General features: G+C 51.8%; 2 protein-coding genes and 1 pseudogene across 2 annotated transcripts; 1 reads left to right on the plus strand and 2 right to left on the minus strand.

The window, feature by feature from the left end:
- LOC147004047 (oogenesin-2-like) lies at nt 1-1,944 on the minus strand (annotated as a pseudogene).
- A 2,589-nt stretch (nt 1,945-4,533) lies between these two features.
- Tprg1l (tumor protein p63 regulated 1 like) lies at nt 4,534-7,668 on the plus strand. The gene is made up of 4 exons (XM_021159557.3): nt 4,534-4,876; nt 4,960-5,136; nt 5,756-5,909; nt 6,573-7,668. Exons 1-4 carry the CDS (start codon nt 4,602-4,604, stop codon nt 6,765-6,767), a joined length of 801 nt encoding a protein of 266 aa, XP_021015216.1. The 5' UTR covers nt 4,534-4,601; the 3' UTR covers nt 6,768-7,668.
- Nucleotides 7,669-8,349: 681 nt separating this feature from the next.
- On the minus strand, nt 8,350-22,685 carry Wrap73 (WD repeat containing, antisense to TP73). Its single transcript, XM_021159555.2, has 12 exons — nt 22,400-22,685; nt 19,269-19,421; nt 18,265-18,381; nt 16,055-16,127; nt 13,099-13,202; nt 12,402-12,488; nt 12,131-12,265; nt 11,956-12,033; nt 10,549-10,654; nt 9,810-9,935; nt 8,879-9,070; nt 8,350-8,639 (listed from the first exon to the last, which is right to left on the minus strand). The coding sequence occupies exons 1-12, from the start codon at nt 22,466-22,468 to the stop codon at nt 8,491-8,493; spliced, it is 1,389 nt and encodes a 462-aa protein (XP_021015214.1). The 5' UTR covers nt 22,469-22,685; the 3' UTR covers nt 8,350-8,490.
- Between the last annotated feature and the right edge of the window lie 1,961 nt (nt 22,686-24,646).

A 24,646-nucleotide genomic window follows, 5' to 3' on the forward strand; every position in this document is an offset into this window, starting at 1 on the left:
AAAAAAAAACCCAAAAAACCCCAAGAGACAGAAACACTGTTGTCATGTCTGAGTCAAGCCTGGGCAGACATACAAAACCATCCTGAAGAAAAGCACATAGTCAGGCATGGCTGTGCTCTGCTTTCCTTTCAATGTGCCACAGGCAGAAGCTGAGGGAGGTCGTCTACATAGTGAGATCTAAGCCAGCCCATGGCACAACGTGATTATTTTGAGGCTAGAGAGATGCCTAAAGGAGAGTAGAGACTGCTTTTTCAGAGCCCCCATGCCAGATGGCTTAAAACCACCTGAATGTAATGACAGATCCCATGCTACCCCAAGGGTTCCTGCATCTTGTCCTGTCTCAACTTTCATTTCTTTTTTGGTACTAACTTATAAGAAGAGAATGGCATTATATCTAATCTCTGCCTGACCCACCGAAAGAATTGCTCATAGTCCTGTTTGAGATTGGGGTACAGGAAGACATAGTCAGCAAGGAACACTTATTGGTTGCACCATCTCTGTTGTGTGATCTTCCTCCTCTTCCTCCTCTGATTGTGTTGGTGGGACTCGGAGAAGATCCCGTGTTGGAGTCCATATTTCCAGGAAGTCACAGTTGACATCCACCAAATTGAGCTCTTTCAGTCTACACCTTTTAGGCCGAACCTCTGGCTACTCAGCCAATCCACTCCATCCAACACAGCCTGGAAGGTATCAACATGGTAATAGTCCATCAGGGGGCCAATAGAGAGGTTTGGGTAGGGCCAATTTGCTACCATGGGCTTCACAAGTTTTACGTGTCTTTTAATGAAGGCATTTTTTCTTTTCTTTTTTTAAAGATTCATTTATTTATTATATGTAAGTACACTGTAGCTGTTTTCAGACAATCTAGAAGAGGGAGTCAGATCTTGTTACGGATGAGTGTGAGCCACCATGTGGTTGCTGGGATTTGAACTCCGAACCTTCGGAAGAGCAGTCAGGTGCTCTTACCCACTGAGCCATCTCACCAGCCCCTAATGAAGGCATTCTTGAACAGTAGGGGGAAGAAGACTTTGGGCAGGTCCTTCAGAGCAGAGACAGCCACGTCTTCATTACTCGCCAGCCCCTGGATTGCCAGCTGTTGGAGTGTGGGGATATCCTGGAAGCTCATCCTTAGGGATTCCGGTAGAGGGGTCCAGACATAGACACAGATGACAGGTCTCCTAGCAGGTTGAAGAGGTGACTCCACCCAGCCAGTGTTCTTAACTGCCGAGCCATCTCTCCATCCCTGGCTTACTGCCTTATATGCACTTATCTATTCATCTTCCCTCTCTCTGTCAGCTCTCAGCACACTCTCTACATCCACAGCGGTCTCGGGAACCTCTGTGGGAATTCACGTCATTGTGGCTGCTCCCACCATTGTCCCGGAGACCTCAAGCTGTGGACTGGATTCTCTGACGAAGCCACACTTGTAAAAGGTCCAGCAGGCTAAGGAGCCCTCACAACAGTCAAGAGACAGACTACAGACCTGAGCTGTATCTTGGGCTGTCATTCACTGATGAGTCTAACTTATGTCTTGGTGACTGTTAGAAAAGACTTTGGACCATCTAAAGACTGCCATATCCAGGGATCCATCCCATAATCAGCTTCCAAACGCTGACACCATTGCATACACTAGCAAGATTTTGCTGAAAGGACCCAGATATAGCTGTCTCTTGTGAGACAATGCCGGGGCCTAGCAAACACAGAAGTGGATGCTCACAGTCAGCTATTGGATGGATCACAGGGCCCCCAATGGAGGAGCTAGAGAAAGTACCCAAGGACCTAAAGGGAACTGCAACCCCATAAGTGGAACATTATTATAAACTAACCAGTACCCCAGAGCTCTTGACTCTAGCTGCATTTGTATCAAAAGATGGCCTAGTCGGCCATCACTGGAAAGAGAGGCCCATTGGACTTGCCAACTTTATATGCCCCAGTACAGGGGAATGCCAGGGCCAAGGGGTGGGGGTGGGTGGGTGGGGGACTGGGGGGGGGGAGTGTATTGGGGACTTTTTGGATAGCATTGGAAATGTAATTGAGGAAAATACCTAATTAAAAAAAAAAAAAGAAAAGACTTTGGGCCACACCGTCATAGCAGTCCATTAGCTCCACCAACCCAGGCACACTGCTGGCACCCCCATGGGAGCAGGAACTCAGGGACATTTCGCATGGCTTTCTCCTCTGACCCAGAGGCCTGTGTGTGTGTGTGTGTGTATTAGTGCTTGTATCCCTTGTCTGCAGCCACCATGACCCACTCCCCAGCCTCCACACTGCCCTAATAAGCACTCCCATCCTTTGCTTACCCCCTTTGCTTACCCCTGTTATTCCAAACCATCTTTACCAGCCTCTAGCTCCTCCCAGAACCCCAGGGCAGGGTCTTTGGATGTCCCTTCTTCCCTCCAAGGCCAACCGTAGCCCTTGCCTCTGGGTCAGGACGGTCCTGCAAGCCTGAGCTCACTGTTGTCTCTCTAGCAGGAACGTTGGAATTGGTTTGTGAGTGGCTGAGGCTCTGCTAGCCCCTTCCCTGTAGACTTGGCTACGGCTGCCTAACCCTAATCCCACAACCTTGGGTCCTCTGGGTTCTCATCCACTCAAACACTCATGGTTCCCTTCCTGCCCCTAGTCTACTGTGTGACCTTTGGGATCATGAGGGCCTTGTATACCACAGGTTTGGCAGCTGCCCCTCAGCTCCTCCTGACATTAGAGAGCAGTGTTCACTGTAGCTGCAAACATGTGGAGGCAGGGGTAGCTTGGCTCCCTCCTCTCCAACCAACCAGGAGCCCAAGGCCCAGGGCTAAGGTGGAGCTAGAGCATAGGCAAAAGTTCTAGCTAGTCCTGCGAAGATGTATCTACTCGTCTGCTAGCAGACCTTGGTGAGAATACCAAGTTGGTGAAACAGTGGCTTTGTTGGGGTCAGGGGTTACTTGGAGCCAGGGCAACTCATGGGCTGTTGTGTCACCAAAAGCCCAGTGGACCCCAAAAGCTGGATCCTGGAGCCTTCAGAGTGGCTTGTGGCAGCCAGGTGGTAGGTGTCTCCCCTTCAGCAGTTCTCACTACTTATCTACCGCTGTGAGGGACTGGGCTTTGCATCTGGTCAATTTCAGCGGCTTCCTGAGTGTTAATGAGCTTCCCTCCAGATTCTGGAGGGATGGTGTTCGTTGGTGCTGTGTGGCTGCAGGTACTCAGAACCACCCTAAATCTGTTTCTTGGACCCTAGTGTGTACAGCAGGGGGGAGGAACTCTGCCAAGGTTAGAGGGCCCAATGTGCCTGTCATAAGCAAGGGGCTAGAAGCACAAACCTTCCTGAATACAGCTTCCACATACACCTGTGCACACAGATACACACGGAGCAGTAAGACAGGTGCAGACAGAACTGTAACAAAGTAGAGAAGGCAACACACACAGATCCCTGGTGGACTGCAAGTCCTGCCCAGGGAGGTGTTTTGAACCAGGAATCCATAATTGAATGCAGTATACTGGAGGGAGGCAAAAGGCTTTGGGGGTGGAGATAGGAGGTGGGTGGGGTAAGAGGGAACTTGACGGGAACAGGGAAACTAGAAGTGACCACTTGGACTAGGATTTGAAGACAGTGCAATGGGGTCAGCTGGGCTCCTAGAAGGAAAGCTGAGTCCAGGACTGTGTTCAGCATCTGGACACCTGGAGTGCCCTGGGCCAAGAGAATGCCAGGGGATGTGACCGATACCAACTCATTTACAGACAGCATCCACTTAAAGGGAGCCATTATCCCACTGTGAACCTGCTGGGATGGAGGAAGTGGGCTAAGAGAGGCTTCTGTCCCAGGGAGGAGCTGCAGGGCCCAAGAGCATCCAACGGCGTTTCCTTCCAACCCCCCCCGCCCCCCCACAGACACATAGCAGCACTCTTCGGTGTCATGGTAGCTTACTTGTGCATATCATGCCCAATATGAAGAACCGTCTGACATCCACCTCTGACCTGCACACACTCCTATCTCCAGTGTGCACACACCCTATAAACCCACACCCCCAAGGTGACCACGCCCAAGGAGTGCAGCATACTCCTGAGAAGCCTCTATCTGAGGTGCCCCGACACAGTGCCCACAATCCTCAGACGCGCACACACCCATGCCCACACTTTCACACTCCCCAGGCATGCACACCTCCTAAGTACGCCGCACACCTCCGCCCGAAGCGCACCGTAACCCCGAAGGTGAAGGGCACGGAGCCAAGCGAGGACACACTGTCGGGGCAACGCCCTATGCACGAGCCCCACAAGTGCCACCTTCCGCGCGAGTCCATGGCGTCCCTTTCCCGGTTCTCAGCCAGAAACCCGCGACCCGCATTTTTTTCCTCGCCCTTCCTGTAAACAGGAAGTGGCTCCGCGCGTGGCGGCAGCTTCCGGCCCGGGAGGGGACGCCGTATCATGAACGGCAGCACGTTAGAACCAATCGCAGAAGACAGCTTAGGGAAAAGCCAATCGCGAGACGCAGTCGACGGGCTGGAGGCGGGCCCGGAAGGCGGGCTCTGCAGGACTCAACCAATCACAAGGCGAACGAGGGAGGGCGGGGCGCGGCCTGGCGGACGCCCGGGCGGCGGCCGTCGGTGGAGGCTGCCGGTGGCGGCGCGATGCTGCAGCTGCGGGACACGGTGGACTCGGCTGGCACGAGCCCCACGGCGGTGCTGGCGGCCGGCGAGGACGCGGGTGTGGGCCGGCCTGGGGCGGGCACGCCGCTGCGCCAGACGTTGTGGCCGCTGAACGTCCACGACCCTACACGCCGCGCCCGCGTCAAGGAGTACTTCGTGTTCCGGCCCGGGACCATCGAGCAGGCGGTGGAGGAGATCCGCGCCGTGGTACGGCCCGTGGAGGACGGCGAGATCCAGGGGGTGTGGCTGCTGACCGAGTAAGCCGGCGCGAAGGGGCCGCGGGGACACCGGGCGGGGGCGGGCGGGGCCCTTGGTGATGGGCGGCCCCTCTCCTCTCCAGGGTGGACCACTGGAACAACGAGAAGGAGCGGCTGGTGCTGGTCACCGACCAGTCGCTGCTCATCTGCAAATATGACTTCATCAGCCTTCAGTGCCAGCAGGTGGTCAGGGTGGCGCTCAGCGCGGTAGACACCATCTCCTGTGGAGAATTCCAGTTTCCTCCGAAGTCGCTCAACAAGTAGGTGCACCAGCGCACTACACGGCAGGGCCCCAGCGGATCCTGTAAGTGGTATTGACCCACTCTCTTGTGAGGTAAAGGTCTCATCTTGAAGGACCAGTGGAAAGGACCTTTAAGTAGAGGCTGGTGATTTCCGGGTGGCTCAGTACCTCCTTGAAAGGGATGCTGGCACAGTCGGCCACTCTGTCCCCACTAAAACCCATTCATTTAAATACCGTTAAGATACATGGAATCAGAGCCCACTGTCATAAGCTATGTAGGGAGTCTGGGAGTTTTAACAGGGCATGTGCTCAGTATTACTAAAAATTCGATACATCGCAAAACACCTAACAGCCTTCAGGGACTGGTTGGCTTGCTATAAAAGAATTATTTGACTAGGGACTCTAGGAAGCTAATGGCTACTAACTTAAGCATCATTCAATAACATTAAGAACAAACACGGCCACAATTTGGCCAGGTTGGACTGTGTGCCTGTTTCATAGGCGGCAAAGGAGGCTCGTTAACTTGTTACACTTTGGAGGCCATTGTTACACCAGGTCACAGGTTCCCCGCCATCCCTGATACGGAATGCAATGTTGTATCCTGTGGTAAGCAAGGCTTTCTCCCCCTCCCCCATCAGGCGAGAAGGCTTTGGGGTTCGCATTCAGTGGGACAAGCAGAGCCGCCCTTCCTTCATCAACAGATGGAACCCCTGGTCTACAAACATGCCCTATGCCACCTTCATAGAACACCCAATGGCTGGCATGGACGAGAAGACAGCGTCTCTGTGCCACGTAAGCAGACTAAGGCCACTGTCAGTGTGAACCCTGGAAGTGCAGTTCCACAGTAGGAAGTTAGATGGTGCTGCTTAAGAACAGAGTCACCATCCCATTGCATGAGCGAGCATGGGAAAAGCCCACAGTACTGGCGGGCTTGGCAGGTGCTGCTGGTGACACAGATACTCTGGAAGTTCCCAGGAGAGGTGCTAAGGGAGCGCTGAGCATTCTGCACAGTTAGAGTAGGGCTGAGAAAGCCCTGTCACTTGGTGACATCATAGTCCTCATGAATTCCTCCATCTGTGATGCTACCTGTCAGTCAGTGCACAGCACACCAGTGCAGGCAGTGTGTGCAATTACAGCATCACGTGCTTAGTGAGGTGCACTCCAGAGCATGTGCGTCTGTAAAAAAGATTTTCCGCCTATTGGACTGGCAGTACCTTGTCTCAGGCCGCCGAATCTCCTGACTGTATCTTTAGAGATAGACTGGTACGCTCTAGGTTGGACGTAAGGCAGGTTCCTTCATGATGAACCACCTGATGACACAGCTTGTAGGGACCAACCTATCATCGGTGATGTCATCACTATGTGGTATTTGGGAGGATTTGAACTCAGAATCCTAGTTTCCCAGTACTGCTCTCTTGGCATGAGGTTAAGGCTCCATGTTTATTCTCTTCAAAGTTGGAAAGCTTCAAGGCTCTCCTGATCCAAGCTGTCAAGAAGGCCCAGAAGGAGAGCCCACTGCCAGGGCAGGCGAATACCGTGCTGGTGCTGGAGCGCCCCCTCCTCATCGAGACCTACGTGGGGCTCATGTCCTTCATCAACAACGAAGCCAAGCTGGGCTACTCCATGACCAGGGGCAAGATAGGCTTCTAGATAGCTGCGTCCTGGGAACCAAAGTGGTGGGGACTCCCTGTGCCACCTCATGCCACCCACTGGCTGGAGGGAAGGAGGTCATGTCCCTTATGTGTCTGATTAGAATAGTCAAGTGGATTATGTATATTTAGTTGGATATTGGACATCTTGGCAACACGATCTTACAAAGGCAGATTCAGCTGCCCCCATACCACTGTGTTCCTTCTGTAACGCCACGTTCTCCCTCCAGCATGCCGAGCACAATGTCCACCCACTTGTGCTGTGTAGACTGTTGCATACAGCTGAGTGCAGTGAGCGGCTTCTGCACATGCACATATTTAACTCTCCCTATATATTAACCCTCAAGTGCTGTATTTTAAAATTCAGCCCGTTTTTAAAAAAAGCTAAATACAGTAGCAGCCAGCAGACAGTCACTAAGAAAGACAGTCTGCCTGGCAGCTCCTAGTGAACCTGCCTTTCTGTGAATATGTCTGACTTAGAATCACACTTTATAAATTAATCCAGGTTGTGTTAATACAGCAGTTTTCCTAGGCCCAAAATGTTACTCTCATAACATAAGCTAGCCCCTTCTGGAAGTCATGGTGGTGGGTTTCTATCATCCTGTCTCTGTTTAAAAGGGACTGAATAGTTGGGTTTTAAAAGTGCATGCCTATAAACAGACGAGCATCCTGGAGCTCACTGAGCACTGCTGAGCTTTGACACGCCAGCCACACACAGCTTGCCGCTGTCGTTCTAGCCTTGCCAGTGCACTGTAGATGCTGGCCTGTCACTCTATACCTCTTGCTTTAGTTAACTGGCATGGATGTGACCCGAATGCCATGGCCTATCCAAGAGGAAAGGTGACCTCAGATGCACCTGTTTTCAGCCTGTGCTTTGTCCTAGTAAAGACATTTAAACCAAATGGAGTTGCTCCTTTTTGAAGTTATTGTCACAGAATCAGGAGTGCCAAAGACTGTCTTGAGGACTGAGGTCTGACTGACTGAGGATCCTAGTGAGCACGGTCCTCTTTACAGAAACTTAGATACACAAGTGTGCAGTCCTGGTGGGAACCCTGGTCACCAGTACGGACATGCTGGTCTGTCTGCTTTCAAGGCACTTAGTAGAAATAGAGAGGTTTGGGTGGACTGAGCACTTCCACTCTACCAGGCAGTGACCCAGGCCTCTCTGCAGAATTCACTTGTAAGGCCAGAGACCTGCCCAACTGTTGTGAGATTTACAGCTCACATGGGGACAGGCACAGGTGTGGGGCCCTTGCAGCACTTCTGAGTACATCCAGCTGCAGGAGGGCTGGCCAGTGTGACATTAGTCCACCTTGTTCCAAAGCACACTGACTGAAAACCGCTCAGGGAATGCTGACCCTGCCTACGAATGAGTGGGGCACTGAACATTTCTTGATGTCAGGAAGTAGCTGTCAGAGCTGAAAGCCAGCATCCCTACACCCATCCTCGGGTTCGCTCTGTCAGCTACTGGCTTCAGAGTCTGCAAGGTCATAAAGCAGGTTTGGGTCGTTACTTCAGGATTCTTTATCCTCCCAAGACCTTGGATCTGTGAGCTAAGGCCTTGAAGAAAACAACCACCACTGTTCAATGGATTAGCAAATACCTACTTTACATAACTTTATACATATTTACAGAAAACTGGGCAGAACAGCCCATCCCATCTGGAGAACCTGTGCAGCTGTTAGCTCACGTTGGAATCAGCAATCTGCTGCCTTGGTTTCCACTCAGGTCCTAGGCATGCCGTCCCGCTGTTCATAGGCTGTGCCAACCCTCTCCTTGGTCTCCAGGAAGCAGAGACAGAAGTGATCCTTACTAAGGAGGGCCAAGGAATCCCCACTTAAGTGCCAGCACAGTCCGAGCACTGGAAAGTCACCTAGAGAGACAGGCGGCCAGAGGGTTAGAGACCAGGGCCTGAGGGTGAGTGAGGAGTCTGGTTACCCCAGGGCTGAAGACAAAGCCAGTAAACCTTAAGGACAGCTGGTTCCTGTCAGGCACACACTCTGGGCAAGGTCCTACAAGATGTAGAAGGGCATCTTTCTCATGCATGATACATGGCAATAGGTTTAAGCAGGTCAGCCTTTCTGAGGCCAGCATGTGCTGGCTTATGCTTACCTTCCCCAGGTACCTGCACAGACACACAGCCTGCTGGGGACCACAGGTACACCTTGCTTCCTCCTGTGCAGATGGCCAGCCTTGGCTGCTGTGGGTCCCACTGAAATGAGCGCACTGGAGACATATGCTCTAGTACCACAAACAGCTTCAGCTTTTGAATGTCCCAGATCCAGACAGCATTGGGGATATTGTCTGCAAGGAAGCAGAGATAGGACACATGTCAGTGCTGGCACTGCCGGCACTCTGGCTGTTCTCAGGGACCAGCACCCAGAACAAAGACATGGCCTCCCAAAGCCACACCTCTTTTTCCTGTGGTTTTTATATCTGGAGATGTACAAAATGCAAACAAGACAGCCCCACACTTCACTTGTTAGGGGGCCCACATGAAGACCAACTGTATATTTCCTACAGTGTGTAGGAGGCCTAGGTCCAGCCCCTGCCTCTGGATCCCTTTCCCCTACCTGGACTGCCTAGTTGGGCCTCAGTGGGAGAAGTGTGCCTAGTCCTGCCCCAGGGTGGGGGTGAGGGGGCTCCTCCTCTGAGGAGGAGGGGACAGGGCAATGAGGGAAGGATTTGTATGGGTGGGACTGGGAGGTAAGGAAGGAGGGAGGCTGTGGTCAAGATACAAAGTAAAGAAGATAAACTATTAAAAACAAAGAGGCACACCCCCCCAAATGCAAACAAAACCAGAGGTAAGCGCGGACCCCTGTTCTTGCACAGTGAGGAGTGCAGGAGGGAGCAGCCAGGCGGCCAGGCCATGGGCAAGGGGCTGCTGTGCAGAAAGCAGCTGCTGTGCAGAAGGCCCATTTCTGCAGGAACCAGGGAGAGCAGCACACAGCTGCCCCGAGCTTTGCATCTCCATTCATCTCTACTCTCCGCCTCAAAGGGCCGCGAGCAGCTGACCCTGCCTACGAATGAGTGTGGCACTGACCATTTCTTGATGCCAGGAAGTAGCTGTCAGAGCTGAAAGCCAGCATCCCTACACCCATCCTCGGGTTCGCTCTGTCAGCTACTGGCTTCAGAGTCTGCAAGGAAACTGGTCCCGAGGCGATCTCATCTGCAACACGACGGGGGACAGGCTCAGGGCACTGGTTAAGGGGAGAGGGCAAAGAGGGGGAAGGAAACACACTGCAGAGAAGCACGGAGGGATTAAAAGGACAGCTGTGGTAAGAGTCGTGTTCATAGGTTCCCTGGGGACAACATTTCCAGTGCAGTCTGAAGTTCTAGTGCAGGAAGGATACAGCCCTGCTCAGGCCTGCTTTCTGAGCTAGTCCCCACTACTTGGACATGTGGCAGTTCTGTCCATCCATTCCCAGCGTCTCGGGGCACAGATGGCTACCCCTTCCCAGCTGGGAATCAAAGAACGATCACCCAACAGAAGATGATGATTAAGTAAGCACAAGCCAGCATGAGCAACCTGCAGCCTGGCTGCCTCCCACCCTCCAAGCAGGTGCTGCACAGTCCCTCACTCCTTCAGGGATTACAGAGCAGGGAGGGAAGGCAGGCTTCACAGAACACCTGCGATCTCTACACTGCAGGATTGAGACCCCCATCTTAAAATCTTCCCCACCCAAAACAAGCAGCCTCTGAGATTCACGTGGACAGAGGATTCTCATTTAAGAGAGAAAAAACAAGCTTTCTCCCATGGAAGACACAGCCCTGCTGCTTACATTTGCTCTCTGAGGTAGAGAGGGCACCAGCCATTGCTCGGGGCGGTGGGAAGGACAGGTGGCCCAACCCCAGCAGTGGGATCTTCTCAGCTTCCTTATACACAACCTGAAAAACATGATGTGGCTGCTAGCCAGTCTGTGACGAGAGCCAGTGGAAGGTGGCCCAACCTATCTATGTGCCCTATACGGAGGTTCCTGGGAAGAGGCAGCAGCCAAGTCTGACCCTTTGCAGCTGCCACCTCAGTGCTGCTGGCCAGGCTGTCCTTTAGAGACAGGCTCTGAGCACATGGCTATGTTTACATGGTGAACTATGTCACAGCGATGCGGCAGTGGCCTGTGTGTGCACTGTCAGTGTAATGGAGAAAAGTAGGCCAGGAGAGGACAGTGGTGGCAGTGAGCCTGTGGAGTAGCAAACGGTCAGGCCTGACAGACTTGGTGCTAGCATGGACCTTACAGGCCCAGGCCACTGGGAGCATGACTTTGAAGGCCACATTGGGACCTCACCTGTCCTTCCTCTCTGCTTCTTGGCCAGAGCAGCTGAAGGCCAGCTCTGCTCTGCCATTTGTCCCCACCACAATGTGCTACCCAAAGTAAATGGTGAAGGGACCGTGGACTGAAACCTCAGAAATTAGGAGCCAAAATGAACCCGTTCTACTTTAACTAGGTTGATCGTGTCCCCGGGTCCTCTGACCCGGTGACACAAAGTTCACTCACACGCTTAGGTTAGTGGGGTACACCGCAGTCCCAGGCAGAGAAACTACCAGAGCACACGTCGGGGAGACTTAGGCGCCTGAACCACAGGCAAACCTTGGCAGCCTCCATGGCCAGCTTTGTACTCTGTCATCTCTAAGGTTCAACCACTGCTACAGGAGGAGCACCCTGACTAAAGCCCAGCCTCCACCTAGCTTCTCCTTCCTACAGGGTTCTGCAGACATAGGCTTTGGGGCAGCTAACTGAGCCCCGGGCTGTGGCCCTGGCCCTTCCTTGTCCAAGGGAAACAGAAATCTGTCCTTGGTCCAGACCACTGACAGAAGACAAGAGGACTCAACACTACTGAGCTTCAGAACATGCCTTCAACTCTGCACCCCCTGGTTCCTGGGCCTCGGCTGCCCTACCTGCAGTCCACACAGACCAGCTCTCCTGGCCTCTCTGCCTGCTGTGTGCTCTGCTCTGGCAGGATGGCCCGTGCTCAGTCTCCCCAGGGATCTGCCGAGGGCAGAGCATGAGGAGCATCCGGCTAGGACAGGCTCAGTCCACGGAGGAGCCTGGACTCCAAATGCCCTTTCACCAAGGAGGGCATGAGGGGCAGAACAGGGAAGACAACACCACAGCAACGAAGGAAGGTCAAGGGCGGCTCACTGGACCCAGGAAACCACGGTGCTTGGGTGGAAGCGTATGCAGACTTACTGTCTTGGGATTATTAATGGTTGCAGGATGCCCAAACTCAGTTATCATCTTCCAGGTCACGTGATTTAGGAGGCGCACCTGGGGAAGGAACCGTGAGAATGACATGCAGGTAGCTCACGGGCTGCAGGTGTCCTACAGCTCATCAAGTTGGCCCGAGCCCTGAGCCACTTCCTACCTTTCCATCGTAGCTCCCAATGGCCAGGAACTGACTGCTGGGACTCCAAGCCACAGACTTGATGCCCAGGGACCATTCATAGGCACAGTATGCTGACAGCAGGCGGCCGTCCAAGGAGTACAGCAGAACCTTGTACTGCAGATGAGATATTGAGACAGTCACAGGCCCTGCGTGCGGCACGTCAGCACCCAGCAGCTCGCTGCACTGAGCACACAGGTACCTGCATGTGAACATTCCTGCAAGGGACTGTGCTGCTGGTCATGTGCTATACCTCCAAGCAGGTGTCCCACGCGGCCAGTACACAGCCATTCGGGGCCCACTCGATCCCTGTGAGATCCTGCGTGTCTGTGTCAAAGTGCTTCCAGATGAGAGAAAAAACATGACAGTTGGAAAACATGTCCTTAGATAAGCAGTGCATTTATTTTCTAACTAATGCTTTGGGTTCACGTGTCATTTTAGATGCAGCAACAGACAAAGTATCTGTGTGTTGTTCTGGTGAGTGCACACAGTGTGCCAACCATGCTGGGCAAGGCTGCATGCCCTCATCCCCATGGATCCCTGCCCACCTGCACCCTGCTTCCCAGGGCACCCCTTCAGATGTCTCTCTAACACTCTGACACTGAAGCTTGCGGGCACAGAGAGAGAGCATTTGCTCAGTGTCACGGCTCCTGAGGCATTTTACCCAGGTCAACAAAACTGCATTCCTCCCAGGGAGGAATTCCCGTATGGAGAAAGAGGGTTCAAAGTCCATGTCAACATGCCACCTTCTACTGTGCACCAAGTGTGCATGCACCAGGAAGTCTAGATCACATGTAGTGTGCACTTCTTGGAGTCACACACAGTACCCCTGCCCTCTGGCCATGGGAACCCCATCATTCTGTCTACCCCAGGGGCTGCAACAGCCTCTGGGATCACCAGGAACGCTAGTTCTACCCCTTTTCCCAGCCAGCAGCAGAGGATGGCCTTACCCGGAGGAGCTGCCAGTCACTGCACACAAAGATGCTGACATAGTCCCTGCAGTCCCGCCTCTCTGCTAAGGCCAGGTAGCGGCCATCCCTGGTGAAAGTTAGTCCTGTGGAGAGAGAGATGGTAAACTGGAACCAGATGGAACCAGAGCATGGGAAAGGACCGGAGCACATCAGGGACTTTTTAAAAGGGACAAGAGGGGAGCGAGCTCCCCCCACCCCCCAGAAATGTGTTCTTCTCATCTTCCCATGAGCAAGACATTGTCACATAGGAGTCTGACAAGCAGAGCCCTTATCCCTCTTGCAGGTGAGGTGGGTGATTATACAGAATCAAACCCAAGTACCTGATTCTTAAAGAGTCACAAATGTCACTTTGTGAAACACAGCGGAGGGCCATGTTTCACAAAGGAAACTACAGGCATACCTGACGGTCAAAACCCAGCTTGCAGTTGTGTGTGTGTATGTGTGTGTGTGTGTGTGTGTGTGGTGGTCGTCCATGTGTGTGAATTTAGGCACATGTGCCATGCATATGTATGTATGAGGGTTAAGAGGACAACCTTGGGCGTCTATATTGCTCATCCACCTTGTTTGAGACAGATCTTTTGTTTGCAACTGCACATGCCAGGCTAGCTGGCTTGCAAGCTTCTGGAATTCTTAGTTTCCACCTCCCATCTTGATGTGGGTGTGCTGGGATCACAGACTTCTGCCTCTGTACCTGGCCTTTATTGTAGGTCTGGAGATATGAACTCACGTCCTCATGCTCGCACAAGTACTTTATACACTGAGTCAGCTCTGTCACTGCAATTCGTTTTTGCTTTTATTTTTAATTAGTGTATGTATGTGTATACATCTGTGTATAGGTATACACACAGCCTGCAGGAGTGCCCGCCGAGGACGGAAGAGTCCCATTCCATCAGAGCTGAAGCTATAGGCAGTTATGAGCCTCCTGACCTGGGTACTGGGCACTGAACTCGAGTCCTCTGGGAGAGCAGTACGTGCTCTTAAGTGCTGAGCCATCTTTTGAACTTGTCATTTCAAATAACTAAAGTTACGAAGAATATTCAGGACAATCTTACTTAAAAACATTAAGTAACTTTTTTCCAGTCCTGCATTACTGTAAAAGGCCTGAGGTCAAGGCCTCAAGAATGACAAGAACACTTCAGATAACAGACTTGAGGACCACCTGCACCCAGGACCAGACTGTTCTTTAGATCCAGTAACACTTAAGACCACAAAATCCAAAACCGACTTACAATGCGATCAGTCTAATGTGATATGCAACATTAGACATGTTGTCCTTGTGGCAACAAACAAGAGCACGTCTACTGTGTGCCCCTACTGTGTGCCCTCTACTGTTAGTTTCTGGGTTCAGGGCAGGTGGGCGGCATGACCACCCGTCACTCCATGCACTCGGCCCAGCCTTCCTCCTTCTTCCAGGGCAGTGAGGCTTCAATGGAAGGGGCTCCTTTCTCCTTTCCCTGTTCTGAGATGCTCAGAGGTGACAGACAGCATGTCATCCCCTGACAGAAGAGCTAGTGAGCTGAGCTGGAGATGGCTCACTGGATAAAGACTTGTGCTGTGGGCTGGTGAGGGCTCAGCAGGTAGGAGCACTGAGGTCCTTAGTTCAAATCCCACAACCACCTGTAATAAGATCTGACGCCCTCTTCTGGCATGTCTGAAGACAACTACAGTGTACTTATGTATAATATAAATAAATCTTTAAAAAAAAAAAAAAAACCCAAACAAAAAAACAAACTTGTGCTGCTTTTCCTGAAAACTGATCCCAGAACCCAGAACAAGCAGCTATCACTTGTAACTTCAACTTGCATTCACATTACCCATACACCACACACACACACACACACACACACACACACGCACGCAGACAGACATACACACCTATACCCACATCTATACCCACACACACACATGCATACAGACACACAGACACACACAGATACACATCTCTTCCTCTCCTTCTCTCTCACACACATCTATGCACAGAGACACACACATGCATGCACAGACACACACAGATACACCTCTCTCTCTCTTACACATACACACACACACACACATCCTAAAAATAAATCTTGACTAAAAAAAAGTTAGTGAAGTGAAGCTGACAGCTAGGCACCAAAGGCAAGCCCTTCCCAACTCTAATGTGAGCAGCTGAGTGCCCAGTGTGAATGAAGGTAAAGGTTCTCCTCCCAGGACAATTCCTGTCTACTTTTTACAGCATCCTGTTGTCAAAGAAATGGCATGAAGGGAGTCTCACAGACACACAGGAAGGAGCACAGAGGACGGCACAGTGATGGACGCTTGGGGGGAGGGGTGCACAGTGATGGAGGCTGGGGGGGTAAGGAGGTGCACAGTGATGGAGGCTGGGGGAGGGGTGCACAGTGATGGAAGCTGGGGGAGGGGTGCACAGTGATGGAGGCTGGGGGGAGGTGTGCACAGTGATGGAGGCTGGGGGAGGGGTGCACAGTGATGGAAGCTGGGGGGAGGTGTGCACAGTGATGGAGGCTGGGGTAGGAGTGCACAGTGATGGAAGCTGGGGGGAGGGGATGCACAGTGATGGAGGCTGGGGTAGGGGTGCACAGTGATGGAGGCTGGGGTAGGGGTGCACAGTGATGGAAGCTGGGGGAGGGGTGCACAGTGATGGAAGCTGGGGGGAGGGGATGCACAGTGATGGAGGCTGGGGGAGGGGTGCACAGTGATGGAGGCTGGGGGGAGGTGTGCACAGTGATGGAGGCTGGGGTAGGGGTGCACAGTGATGGAAGCTGGGGGGAGGGGATGCACAGTGATGGAGGCTTGGGGAGGGGTGCACAGTAATGGAGGCTGGGGGAGGGGTGCATAGTGATGGAGGCTGGGGGGAGGGGTGCTGCTGTAGCTCCTCTATCTGCTCTAAGTGCACACTCTCAGAACAGTTACAAGGCCTGTGTAAGGACAGACTCACCCTGCTGGCAGGCCTTGGGATACTTGATGTAAGATACAGATTTGGTGCACAGGGACCAGACAGTGATTCGCAGCTGCCAGGGAAAGAGAGAAGGGGTTAGGATGCTTCCCATCTTCACAAAGAGTCTTAAAGCTGGAATACATAAACATGGACCCACACCGCACACTTGTGTGCAGTTTACTTCAGTGCACCCACACAGAGCAGCCATGAGAGCAGAAGGTCTCCATTCGCCAGGTGACAACTGAGCCCACAGTGTGGGGCTGGGGAAATCTCCGGGGAAGCCTTACTGCTCAAGTGAGGAGTGAGTCTGGAACTCCAGCACTCCTGCACACCCCAGGGCATATGGTGACCTGTCTATGATTCCAGTGACAGGAAGCTGGCTAGCTGAACTAGCAGAACTGGGGAGCTCTGGGTTCAAGTAAGAGACATTGCCTCAAGCCGGGTGTGGTGGCGCACGCCTTTAATCCCAGCACTCGGGAGGCAGAGGCAGGCGGATTTCTGAGTTCGAGGCCAGCCTGGTCTACAAAGTGAGTTCCAGGACAGCCAGGGCTATACAGAGAAACCCTGTCTCAAAAAACCTCCCCCCCAAAAAAAGAGAGAGAGACATTGCCTCAAAATATAAAGTGGAGAATAACTGAGATTTTCAAAAGCTCCACGATGCAACGTCTCGCTATTTCAAATCCTGATGCAAACCCTCGGGAAGCTGCACCCACCCATCTGCACTAGCCTGGAAGGATCCAGACACTAGAAGAGGTGCATAAGAAAGGCCAAAGCCACGAGTGCCTCACAACTCATGCCCAGCAGCAGACGGCAGGTGAGTATGCCCCAGAGAGCCTTTCCTCACAAGGAACAAGAGCAGCAGCTATGCCTGCTAGGAGGGCCCGTGTACAGGCAATGTAATCTGTGAGCTGCTGTAAACCGCACAGTGTCATGTGCATCGGAGACCCCAAGACTCTCCAAAAAAGATGAAAATGGCTTTTGTGCAATGCAGTCAAAGGTGCCCTCTGGAGGCTGGCAGGCTCTCAAGGCCTGGTGTGCAGGGGCGTGTCTTCCATGGACCAGACAGACACCAGCCACACAATTCAATCGTCTTTCCCTTGTCTCATGGGAGCCGGGCCTCTCTCCATCTTGCAGTGCCCTCATGTGGACTTCCTGCCTCCAGAAGAGTACACAGTGATCTAACTGTCCTAAGCGGGAACGTATGACTCTCAGTTATGTGTCCACTCTACGAATCTGTCATGCGCACAGGGTCACCTCCTGACTACCGAGCATAGCTGGTGGTAAATGAAGTCTGTGGGACTTTTAGAAGCTAAAATCTAAAGGCTTGGAATAAGGTAGGGCTGGTGACTACTTTAGTCCCAGTAGCCAAGAAGCAGAGGCGGGCAGCTCTCTGAGTTTGAGGCAAGCCTTGTCTACATAGTGCGTTCCAGGCCAGTCAAGGCTACACAGTGAGATCCCATCTCAATACAACAAAAAGGGAGGGTATATTCTTCAGGGTCCCCTTGCTGTGACATATTCCTCCACACAGGATGTTGCCATTCACTTTAATGCCACAGGCACAGTGGCTATGACCTAGCAGTAGGTTAACAGTGTCCAGAGGCAGTCTGTTCAGTCTACTCTCTGTCCAAATGTTCCTTTCCATTTCAGTGAGTGTAACACAGCTGCTGAATAAAAGTACATTAAAAAACAGTTTATAAATTCTGCAGTGGGTAACCTTTCCTTTGGGCCATTAGTGGAGGGACTGAGCCCAAGTCTATGAGATCTGGAAGCTGGACTCTGGTCTGCAGAACTCCATAAGCATGAAGATTGCTGGCCAAAGTGGTCTAGAAAACACTCAAATATGCAGCCAAAAGCCCAGGCCAAATGTCCCTTTAAGATGTCAGCATAAGCACTGCAGCCTTTAACAGCCCATTACAGAAGACATACACTTTCCCTTGTTACTCTGACTTTGGAGCAGGGGGCATCTGTACATAAGAGACAACTTTCACAAGTCGTTCTCACCCTCCACCATGTGGCAAGGCTTGGTAGCAAGAGCCTTACCCACTGAGCCATCTTGCCAACTCCTTTTAATGTCCTATTTTTCTTTAAAATAGAGTTTAAAAATTATACTGTTTATGAAATCTGGACTGAATACTGCTCCAGAACCAGACTTTCACGTTCCCAGGCTATTTTAGGTGAAGAACAGAGTGGGCTACGTTTGGCCAGCTTACGTGAAATTCCGTTGTGTTCAGGATGTGGCGGCCATCTGGACTCCAGCAGGAAGCGACCAGCCCCGCAGAGCCCTCGTCGATCTTGCAGTGCCATTCTGGCTGCTCGAGTGACCAGACCTTGATTCATAAAAGAAACACAGAGGAGTGCAAATAGCTGTACCACACAGGAGGCATCTCTGAGGGAGAGGATGTACCATGCTACCTCAGATGGCCCAGTGGCTGCAAGCCACACTTCCTGGTGACTTCACTGCAGTGCACCTTTGAAGGGTATGCTCATGTGCCCAACCACATGACCTCATTAGTTAGGCTTAGTGAATAATGGAACACGGCCTTCTAGAACCTTCTAGAACTTCCTAGAACCCTGTCCAAGTTGTTCCACTGCCATTGCAAATACCTCCCTCTCAGAAAAATCATGCTCAAAGACTGAGAACAATTTACTGTTTTGGTGTTGTTTGTTTGTTTGCTTTTCCACATCAAAAGTGTTTGGATTAAACTATTAGAGAGCATTACATTTTAAAAGAAAGCGTATCTGGGGGCTGGAGAGATGCCTCAGCAGCCGAGAGCACTGACTGCTCTTCCTGACGACCCCGTTCAATTCCCAGCTCCCGTACGGCAGCTCACAGCTATCGGTAACTCTGAGACCTGACACCGTCACACAGAAATACATACAGATGAAACACCAATGCACATAAAATAAATTACACATAAGCAAAGAAGGCAACCTTGAGTCTCATTGCATTCCCCTAACCTGAAAGACGGGTACAAACACCTGGACTCCTGCCTCATTACACTCCTGGAAACATTTCCTAATTCTGACTCTGCTACAGAAACAGCGCCAGCGCCAGGCCAGTTAGGTACACATGGGACACACTTATGTGAGTCTTATGTATATGTGGCATGTGCCTGCCTACACATATCACATATGTAAGTAGCACATGCCTGTTCAAGGCCCACAGACATGTAGCACCCATCTATACACTCTACTAATACATGGTGGTACAAACCTGCACAAGCCCCCGCCTGTACATGGCACACAGGATGAAGAGGGAATCTGCAGACCACTCTATGTGCTGGATCTGGTCCACGCATGTATACAACTGAAGGATCTGAAGGGTCGTCACATCCCGGACCACTAACCGGTACTGGACACAGGAAGCCTAAAAAGTGAGGCAGAGAGCACGGGATAGCATCTCTTCTACAGCAGGGAGCCTTGCCTCAATGGCCAGCTCCTCCCATCCTGTTTGACACACTTAGCTTCATGTGGACCAAAACTTATGGGTCTCATTGCAAAATGAGTTAGAAAAAGATAAAAGGTGGAGCATTCAAAAATTTTAAAGTTCCACACAGTATATATTAACCAAATTATCATACTCTAACCCACAAATTTGTACAAGTAAATTTTTTTCTAAAGATGTATTTATTATTATATAGTAAGTACACTGTAGCTGTCTTCAGATGCACCAGAAGAGGGCATCAGATCTCATTACGGGTGGTTGTGAGCCACCATGTGGTTGCAGGGATTCGAACTCAGGACCTTTGGGTGAGCAGTCGGTGCTCTTACCCGCTGAGCCATCTCGCCAGCCCTATACAAGTAAATTTAAAGGTGGGGTGGTACACACCTTTAATTCCAGCACTCAGAAGGCAGAGGTAGGCGGATCCCTTAGTTTGAGGCCAACCTCCTCTACTGAGTAAGTTCCAGGACAGCTGGGGCTACACAGAGAAACTGTCTCAAAAAGCCAGTGTGTGTGTGTGTGTGTGTGTGTGTGTATTTTTTACTCCTTGGGAGTGATGGTGCACACTTATAACCACTGTACTAGGAAGGTGCTCAGCTACTTTCTGAGTCTGAGGCCAGCTTTGCATATTATACCATAGTCTAAAAGCCAAAAACTTGCACTTGCCTCAGAAACAAGTTTGGATGCACAGAAGCCACATAAAACTGTGTTAATCCTAAAAACTGTTTAAAATCCTAGTTTCTATGAGGAGGCAGAGAGGAGGCAGAGGGGAGGCTGAGGCAGGTACATGTGGGCCAGCTAGCCTGCTTTATGCAGTGAAGAGCAAGAGACCTTGTCTCAAACAAGGTGGAAGGTACGGAATAACACTGGGGGTTGTCCTCTGCCCTCTACACGTGTGTTGTAGCACCTCTCTGTCTCTCTGTTTCTATCTCTGTCTCTCTGTCTCTGTTTCTGTCTCTCTCTGTCTCTCTGTCTCTCTCTCTCTCTCTCACACACACACACAGAGGCTCTTTTTTTTTTTTTTTAAATGAAGCCACATTTGTCTTCTGTGGAAAGAGAGCAGGAGGGCAAGTGCAGATCAGAAGGAGGACCTATCAGAGGGCTTGTGTTTTCACATTAGAGTTTGGTGAGCAGTGACCTGTTACAATGGATTCCCTAGGAATCACTTAAGGGGGCTGGAGAGATGGCTCAGTGGTTAAGAGCACCAACTGCTCTTCTGAAGGTCCTGAGTTCAAATCCCAGCAACCACATGGTGGCTCACAACCATCTGTAATGAGATCTGATGCCCTCTTCTGGTGCATCTGAAGACAGCTACAGTGTACTTAAATATAATAGTAATAAATAAATCTTAAAAAAAAAAAAAAAAGGAATCATTTAAGACACCAACACTGGAAACACGGACTCGCTCTGCCCAGGATTTAGGACAAGACTTGAAAGAAACAATTATTAAGAGCTCCACAATATTTTGATGAGCTGCAAGCACAAATATCAATCAGCTAAGCAAATGCAACTTCTTTGCTGTTCACTGAGACTTTCAGAATCGTAAAGCAACCTTAATCTCTGGAGGCACTTGGAAAAAGGTAAAATGTATCAATGTGTGCGAGGTTGATTGTCTCCTCCCACCTTCACGTGGGTTCCCGAGCTGGAGCTCAAGTCCTCAGGCTTGCATGGCAGTACGTTTCCCTGCTAAGCAGGTCCTACCCTGACACTTTCTACATTGTTAGGATGATGGGTATAAGGAGGGTAAAGGGTGTCTCAAAGGCCTGGACAAAAAGAGCAGGGGTGTGAACTGAGAATCAAGACAGCTAGGCATGGCGGCATGCTCCGTTAATCCCAGCACTCAGGAGACAAGGGGCAGATCTCTGAGTTCAAGGCCAACCTGGTCAGAGCTACAGAGAAACCCTGTCAGTCAGTCAGTCAGTCAATCAATCAATCAATCAATGGTATCAGTCAGTTAAAAAGAGAATGATAGATTAATCAAAGAAAGCTTGTTAAAAATTAGGGTTGCATTTGTATGTGAGAAGGGTCAGGCACTAGTTATGGCTTATGTGGAGGTCAGAGGACAACATGCAGGAGACAGTTCTCTCCTTCCATTAAGTGGGTCCTAGAGCTGGGACTCAGGTCATCAGGTTTGGTGGCAGGTACTGTTACTAGCCAAGCTACCCGACTGGCACGGAACCACAGTTTTTTAAAATAAGACTTGAGTTTTCCCTGATGGCTTCCTAACTTCAGCCTTCTACGAATGCACAATGGTCGTGTTGGCGTACCTTGAAACATCCATCTGAACACTATTCTGCCACCCAAAGAATAGACAGCTAACATTCAACCCTGGCAATGAAAGCTAGTGGTTTAAACCATTTGCTTATGATGAGTTTCACAAAGGAGGGCCCCGTTTAACCAGCTCGCTCACAGAAAACATACAAAATAGCAATGAGCTGCCATTCCCTGTGCCCTCAAATGTGTGAAAGCAGCGTCATCTTATCCAACTTTGATGAAGGGAAACTGGAGCCGGGAGCCTGGCACCCACCCAGCCCTGGCCACCTGCTCCAAGACCTCCTCCTTCCTAACCCTGACCACCTGCCAGAATAGCAACCCCAACTCCATCCCCACTCTGCTCCAGGTCCCCTTTCTCCACCTTGGTCACCTGCCAGGATCCCCCAGCCTGACCGGCCTGGATCCCTCTCCGGCTTCGAGTTCGTTTTCTCTAATCATCTGGTTCTCCCTCGTCTGGGATGAAACCCCTCTGCTTGCCTCCCTCTCCCCCCACCCCGCCCCCTAAGTCCAGCCCGAGTCCCCGCGGCCGCCCTGCTCGGGCCCCCTTCCCGCCCCCCTTCGGCCCGCCCCGGCCCCGTGCACGTGTCGCGCGCCCACGCTTAGGTTCCGCCCAGCACGCCGCGGCTCACCAGGTACTTGCCGTCCGGGGAGAACCTGCAGAGCAGGCCCGAGAGCTTGAATGACTCCGAGAAGTTCATGGCCACGGCCAGCCCGGGCCAGCCCGGCTCCGAAGTACCACTCGCAACCGCCGCGGGCAGCGGCCGGAAGTACAGGGGCGGAAGCGAGAAGCAGCCAATGGGAGCCTCAAGCGGTCGCGCGGCATTGTGGGGCGGGAAGTCCGAGTTTGAGTCTTAAAGGGGCTGAGCGCCTTTGCGCCATAGCGGATCTCCCTGCAAATCCCGAAACGGAAGGCTGAATTCTGACTTCAGATAAATCACAATATAAATATGTTCCCAAAAGTTACCCGGGGCATACTTAGACTAAAAGACTCCCTTATCTGAAATTCAGATAGTAACTAGACGTCTGTACTTGTGAACATACATTTATTTACATGTAAATGTGTATTTATGTGTAAGTATATAGTCGTATTTCGATACACCTCTTTAGTAGATAACAAAGTTTTTGTTACAGGAGCTGAGTGCGGTTCGGTTGGCAAAGTGACTGCTTAGCATATATGAAATCCAGGTTTTGGTCAGCAGCATCGCATAAACCCCGCACGATGGTTTGCGTTAAGAAAAAATCCTACACCTGAAACCAGAGACTCAGGTCATCCTTCCCTACCTATAGAGTTGGAGGCCATGCAGGGCTACGTGAGACCCTTTCTCAAACAGAACAAAGCAAAGTATGCTGTGTATTATAATGCATTTTCCACGTATAAGTATAAATATAGGTTTGCTTTGAGGTTTTCCTGAGAGCGACCACCTGCAGCGTGACCTCGTGATGTTCAAGTGTTTCTCAGGTCTGTGGCGGAACGAATTCGAAGGCATGTGGATCTCGTAGGTCGCCTCACCTTCTTGGAGGTTCTGAGTTAGAGTGTGGACTTGATTCAGAGGTGTGGCTCGGTACCCGGGACGGCAGCAGCCTCCGTGGGCATGTAGAATACAGCACCAACTGGACTTCAGACCAGGCTCGCTCCCCAAAGCGCTCTGCTCCCTCCCTCGCGCAGCACCCCGCGTCCTGTGCCTCACAAGGCTCCCAATTCCGGTGTCATTCGGAAGGTTGGATGTTCCTGTCTGCACCCAACGCTTCAGAGGATCACTTAAGGCTCAGCCGCTGCCTTTGGCCCTAAGTTCCGAATTCTGAAAGACCGGGACCTGGTATTGCTCGGTCCAGCTCATAGCTCCGAGTCTCTTCTGCACCGCTGCATCTAATTTCCACGAATGAATGAATGAATGAATGAATGACGGTGCTTGCACGGTTCGAAGAGGATCTGCAGAGTGCGCGGCCAGCGTCCTGGCATTTTCTGTTCCCAACCAGTCCCAAACTCTTGCTTGGTATTCATCTTTGTCTCTAATCTGCAGATCGCAAATAATTACTCCTTGTAGCAATCGGCCTGGCACCAGGTCAGGCTTTCGAGTGCGAGAGAGATTCGGTCTGCTCCAACCCACCTCCCTTGCAACACCACTAGCTGCACTAAAGCGACTTCCAGGGCATGTGGGAACACCTTGGGCAAGGACCACTCTGCAGCGCCATTAAGGGGTCCCACAAGGACCCAACTCCTTCTGTGCGCCAGACTAGGGGTCTGCGTGGTAGATGAGGGCACCGGAGACCGCTCACTTGCCCAGAGGGGAGATGGCGGATGGTGAAGTAGACTTCTCGAGCCAGAGAAGAGCCCCCTGACTAACCCCGAGCCGCTCTGTGTCCACTGTTTGTGGGCATCCGTTGGGCATCGCCTAGGACACCAATCCAAGGAATGACTCTGACACCCTGGGCTAGGAAACCCGGACTGCAGGCCGTGGCCCCCGGGTGTGTGGATATCAGGAGGCGCAACTTCTGGCTGGAGTTTGAAGAGTCCAACCCAGAGGGTCTGCGCTCTTTCCAGACACACTCTTTCCAGGCGGGCTGTGGTCTCTGCCAGGCAAATCGAGGGGAGCTTCGAGCCGTTCTCAGAGACGGAACCCCGTTGATGCTGGCTGAACGACAACGGTTCTCCTCCGGGGCTTTCAATGTTCAGTTTCAGTCGGTCCTCTCGGTTTTCTCAGGCCGAGCGAGCCCTGGAAGAAGCGTAGCCACCCCGCTGAGGGCACTCCTGCGCCCCTGGGTTGCAGGCTTAGGACACTAAGGGCAGCGAGGGGGATCGGGGTAGGTGGGCATCTGGGGAGAAGGCGGAGGAGAGAGTCAGAGGGAGTACAGGGCGTCGGGCGCCCTGTGTCCAC

This window comes from Mus caroli, unplaced genomic scaffold, assembly GCF_978045245.1.
Source record: "Mus caroli unplaced genomic scaffold, Mus_caroli_1 scaffold_6, whole genome shotgun sequence".
In the NCBI taxonomy this organism is placed as follows: domain Eukaryota; kingdom Metazoa; phylum Chordata; class Mammalia; order Rodentia; family Muridae; genus Mus; species Mus caroli.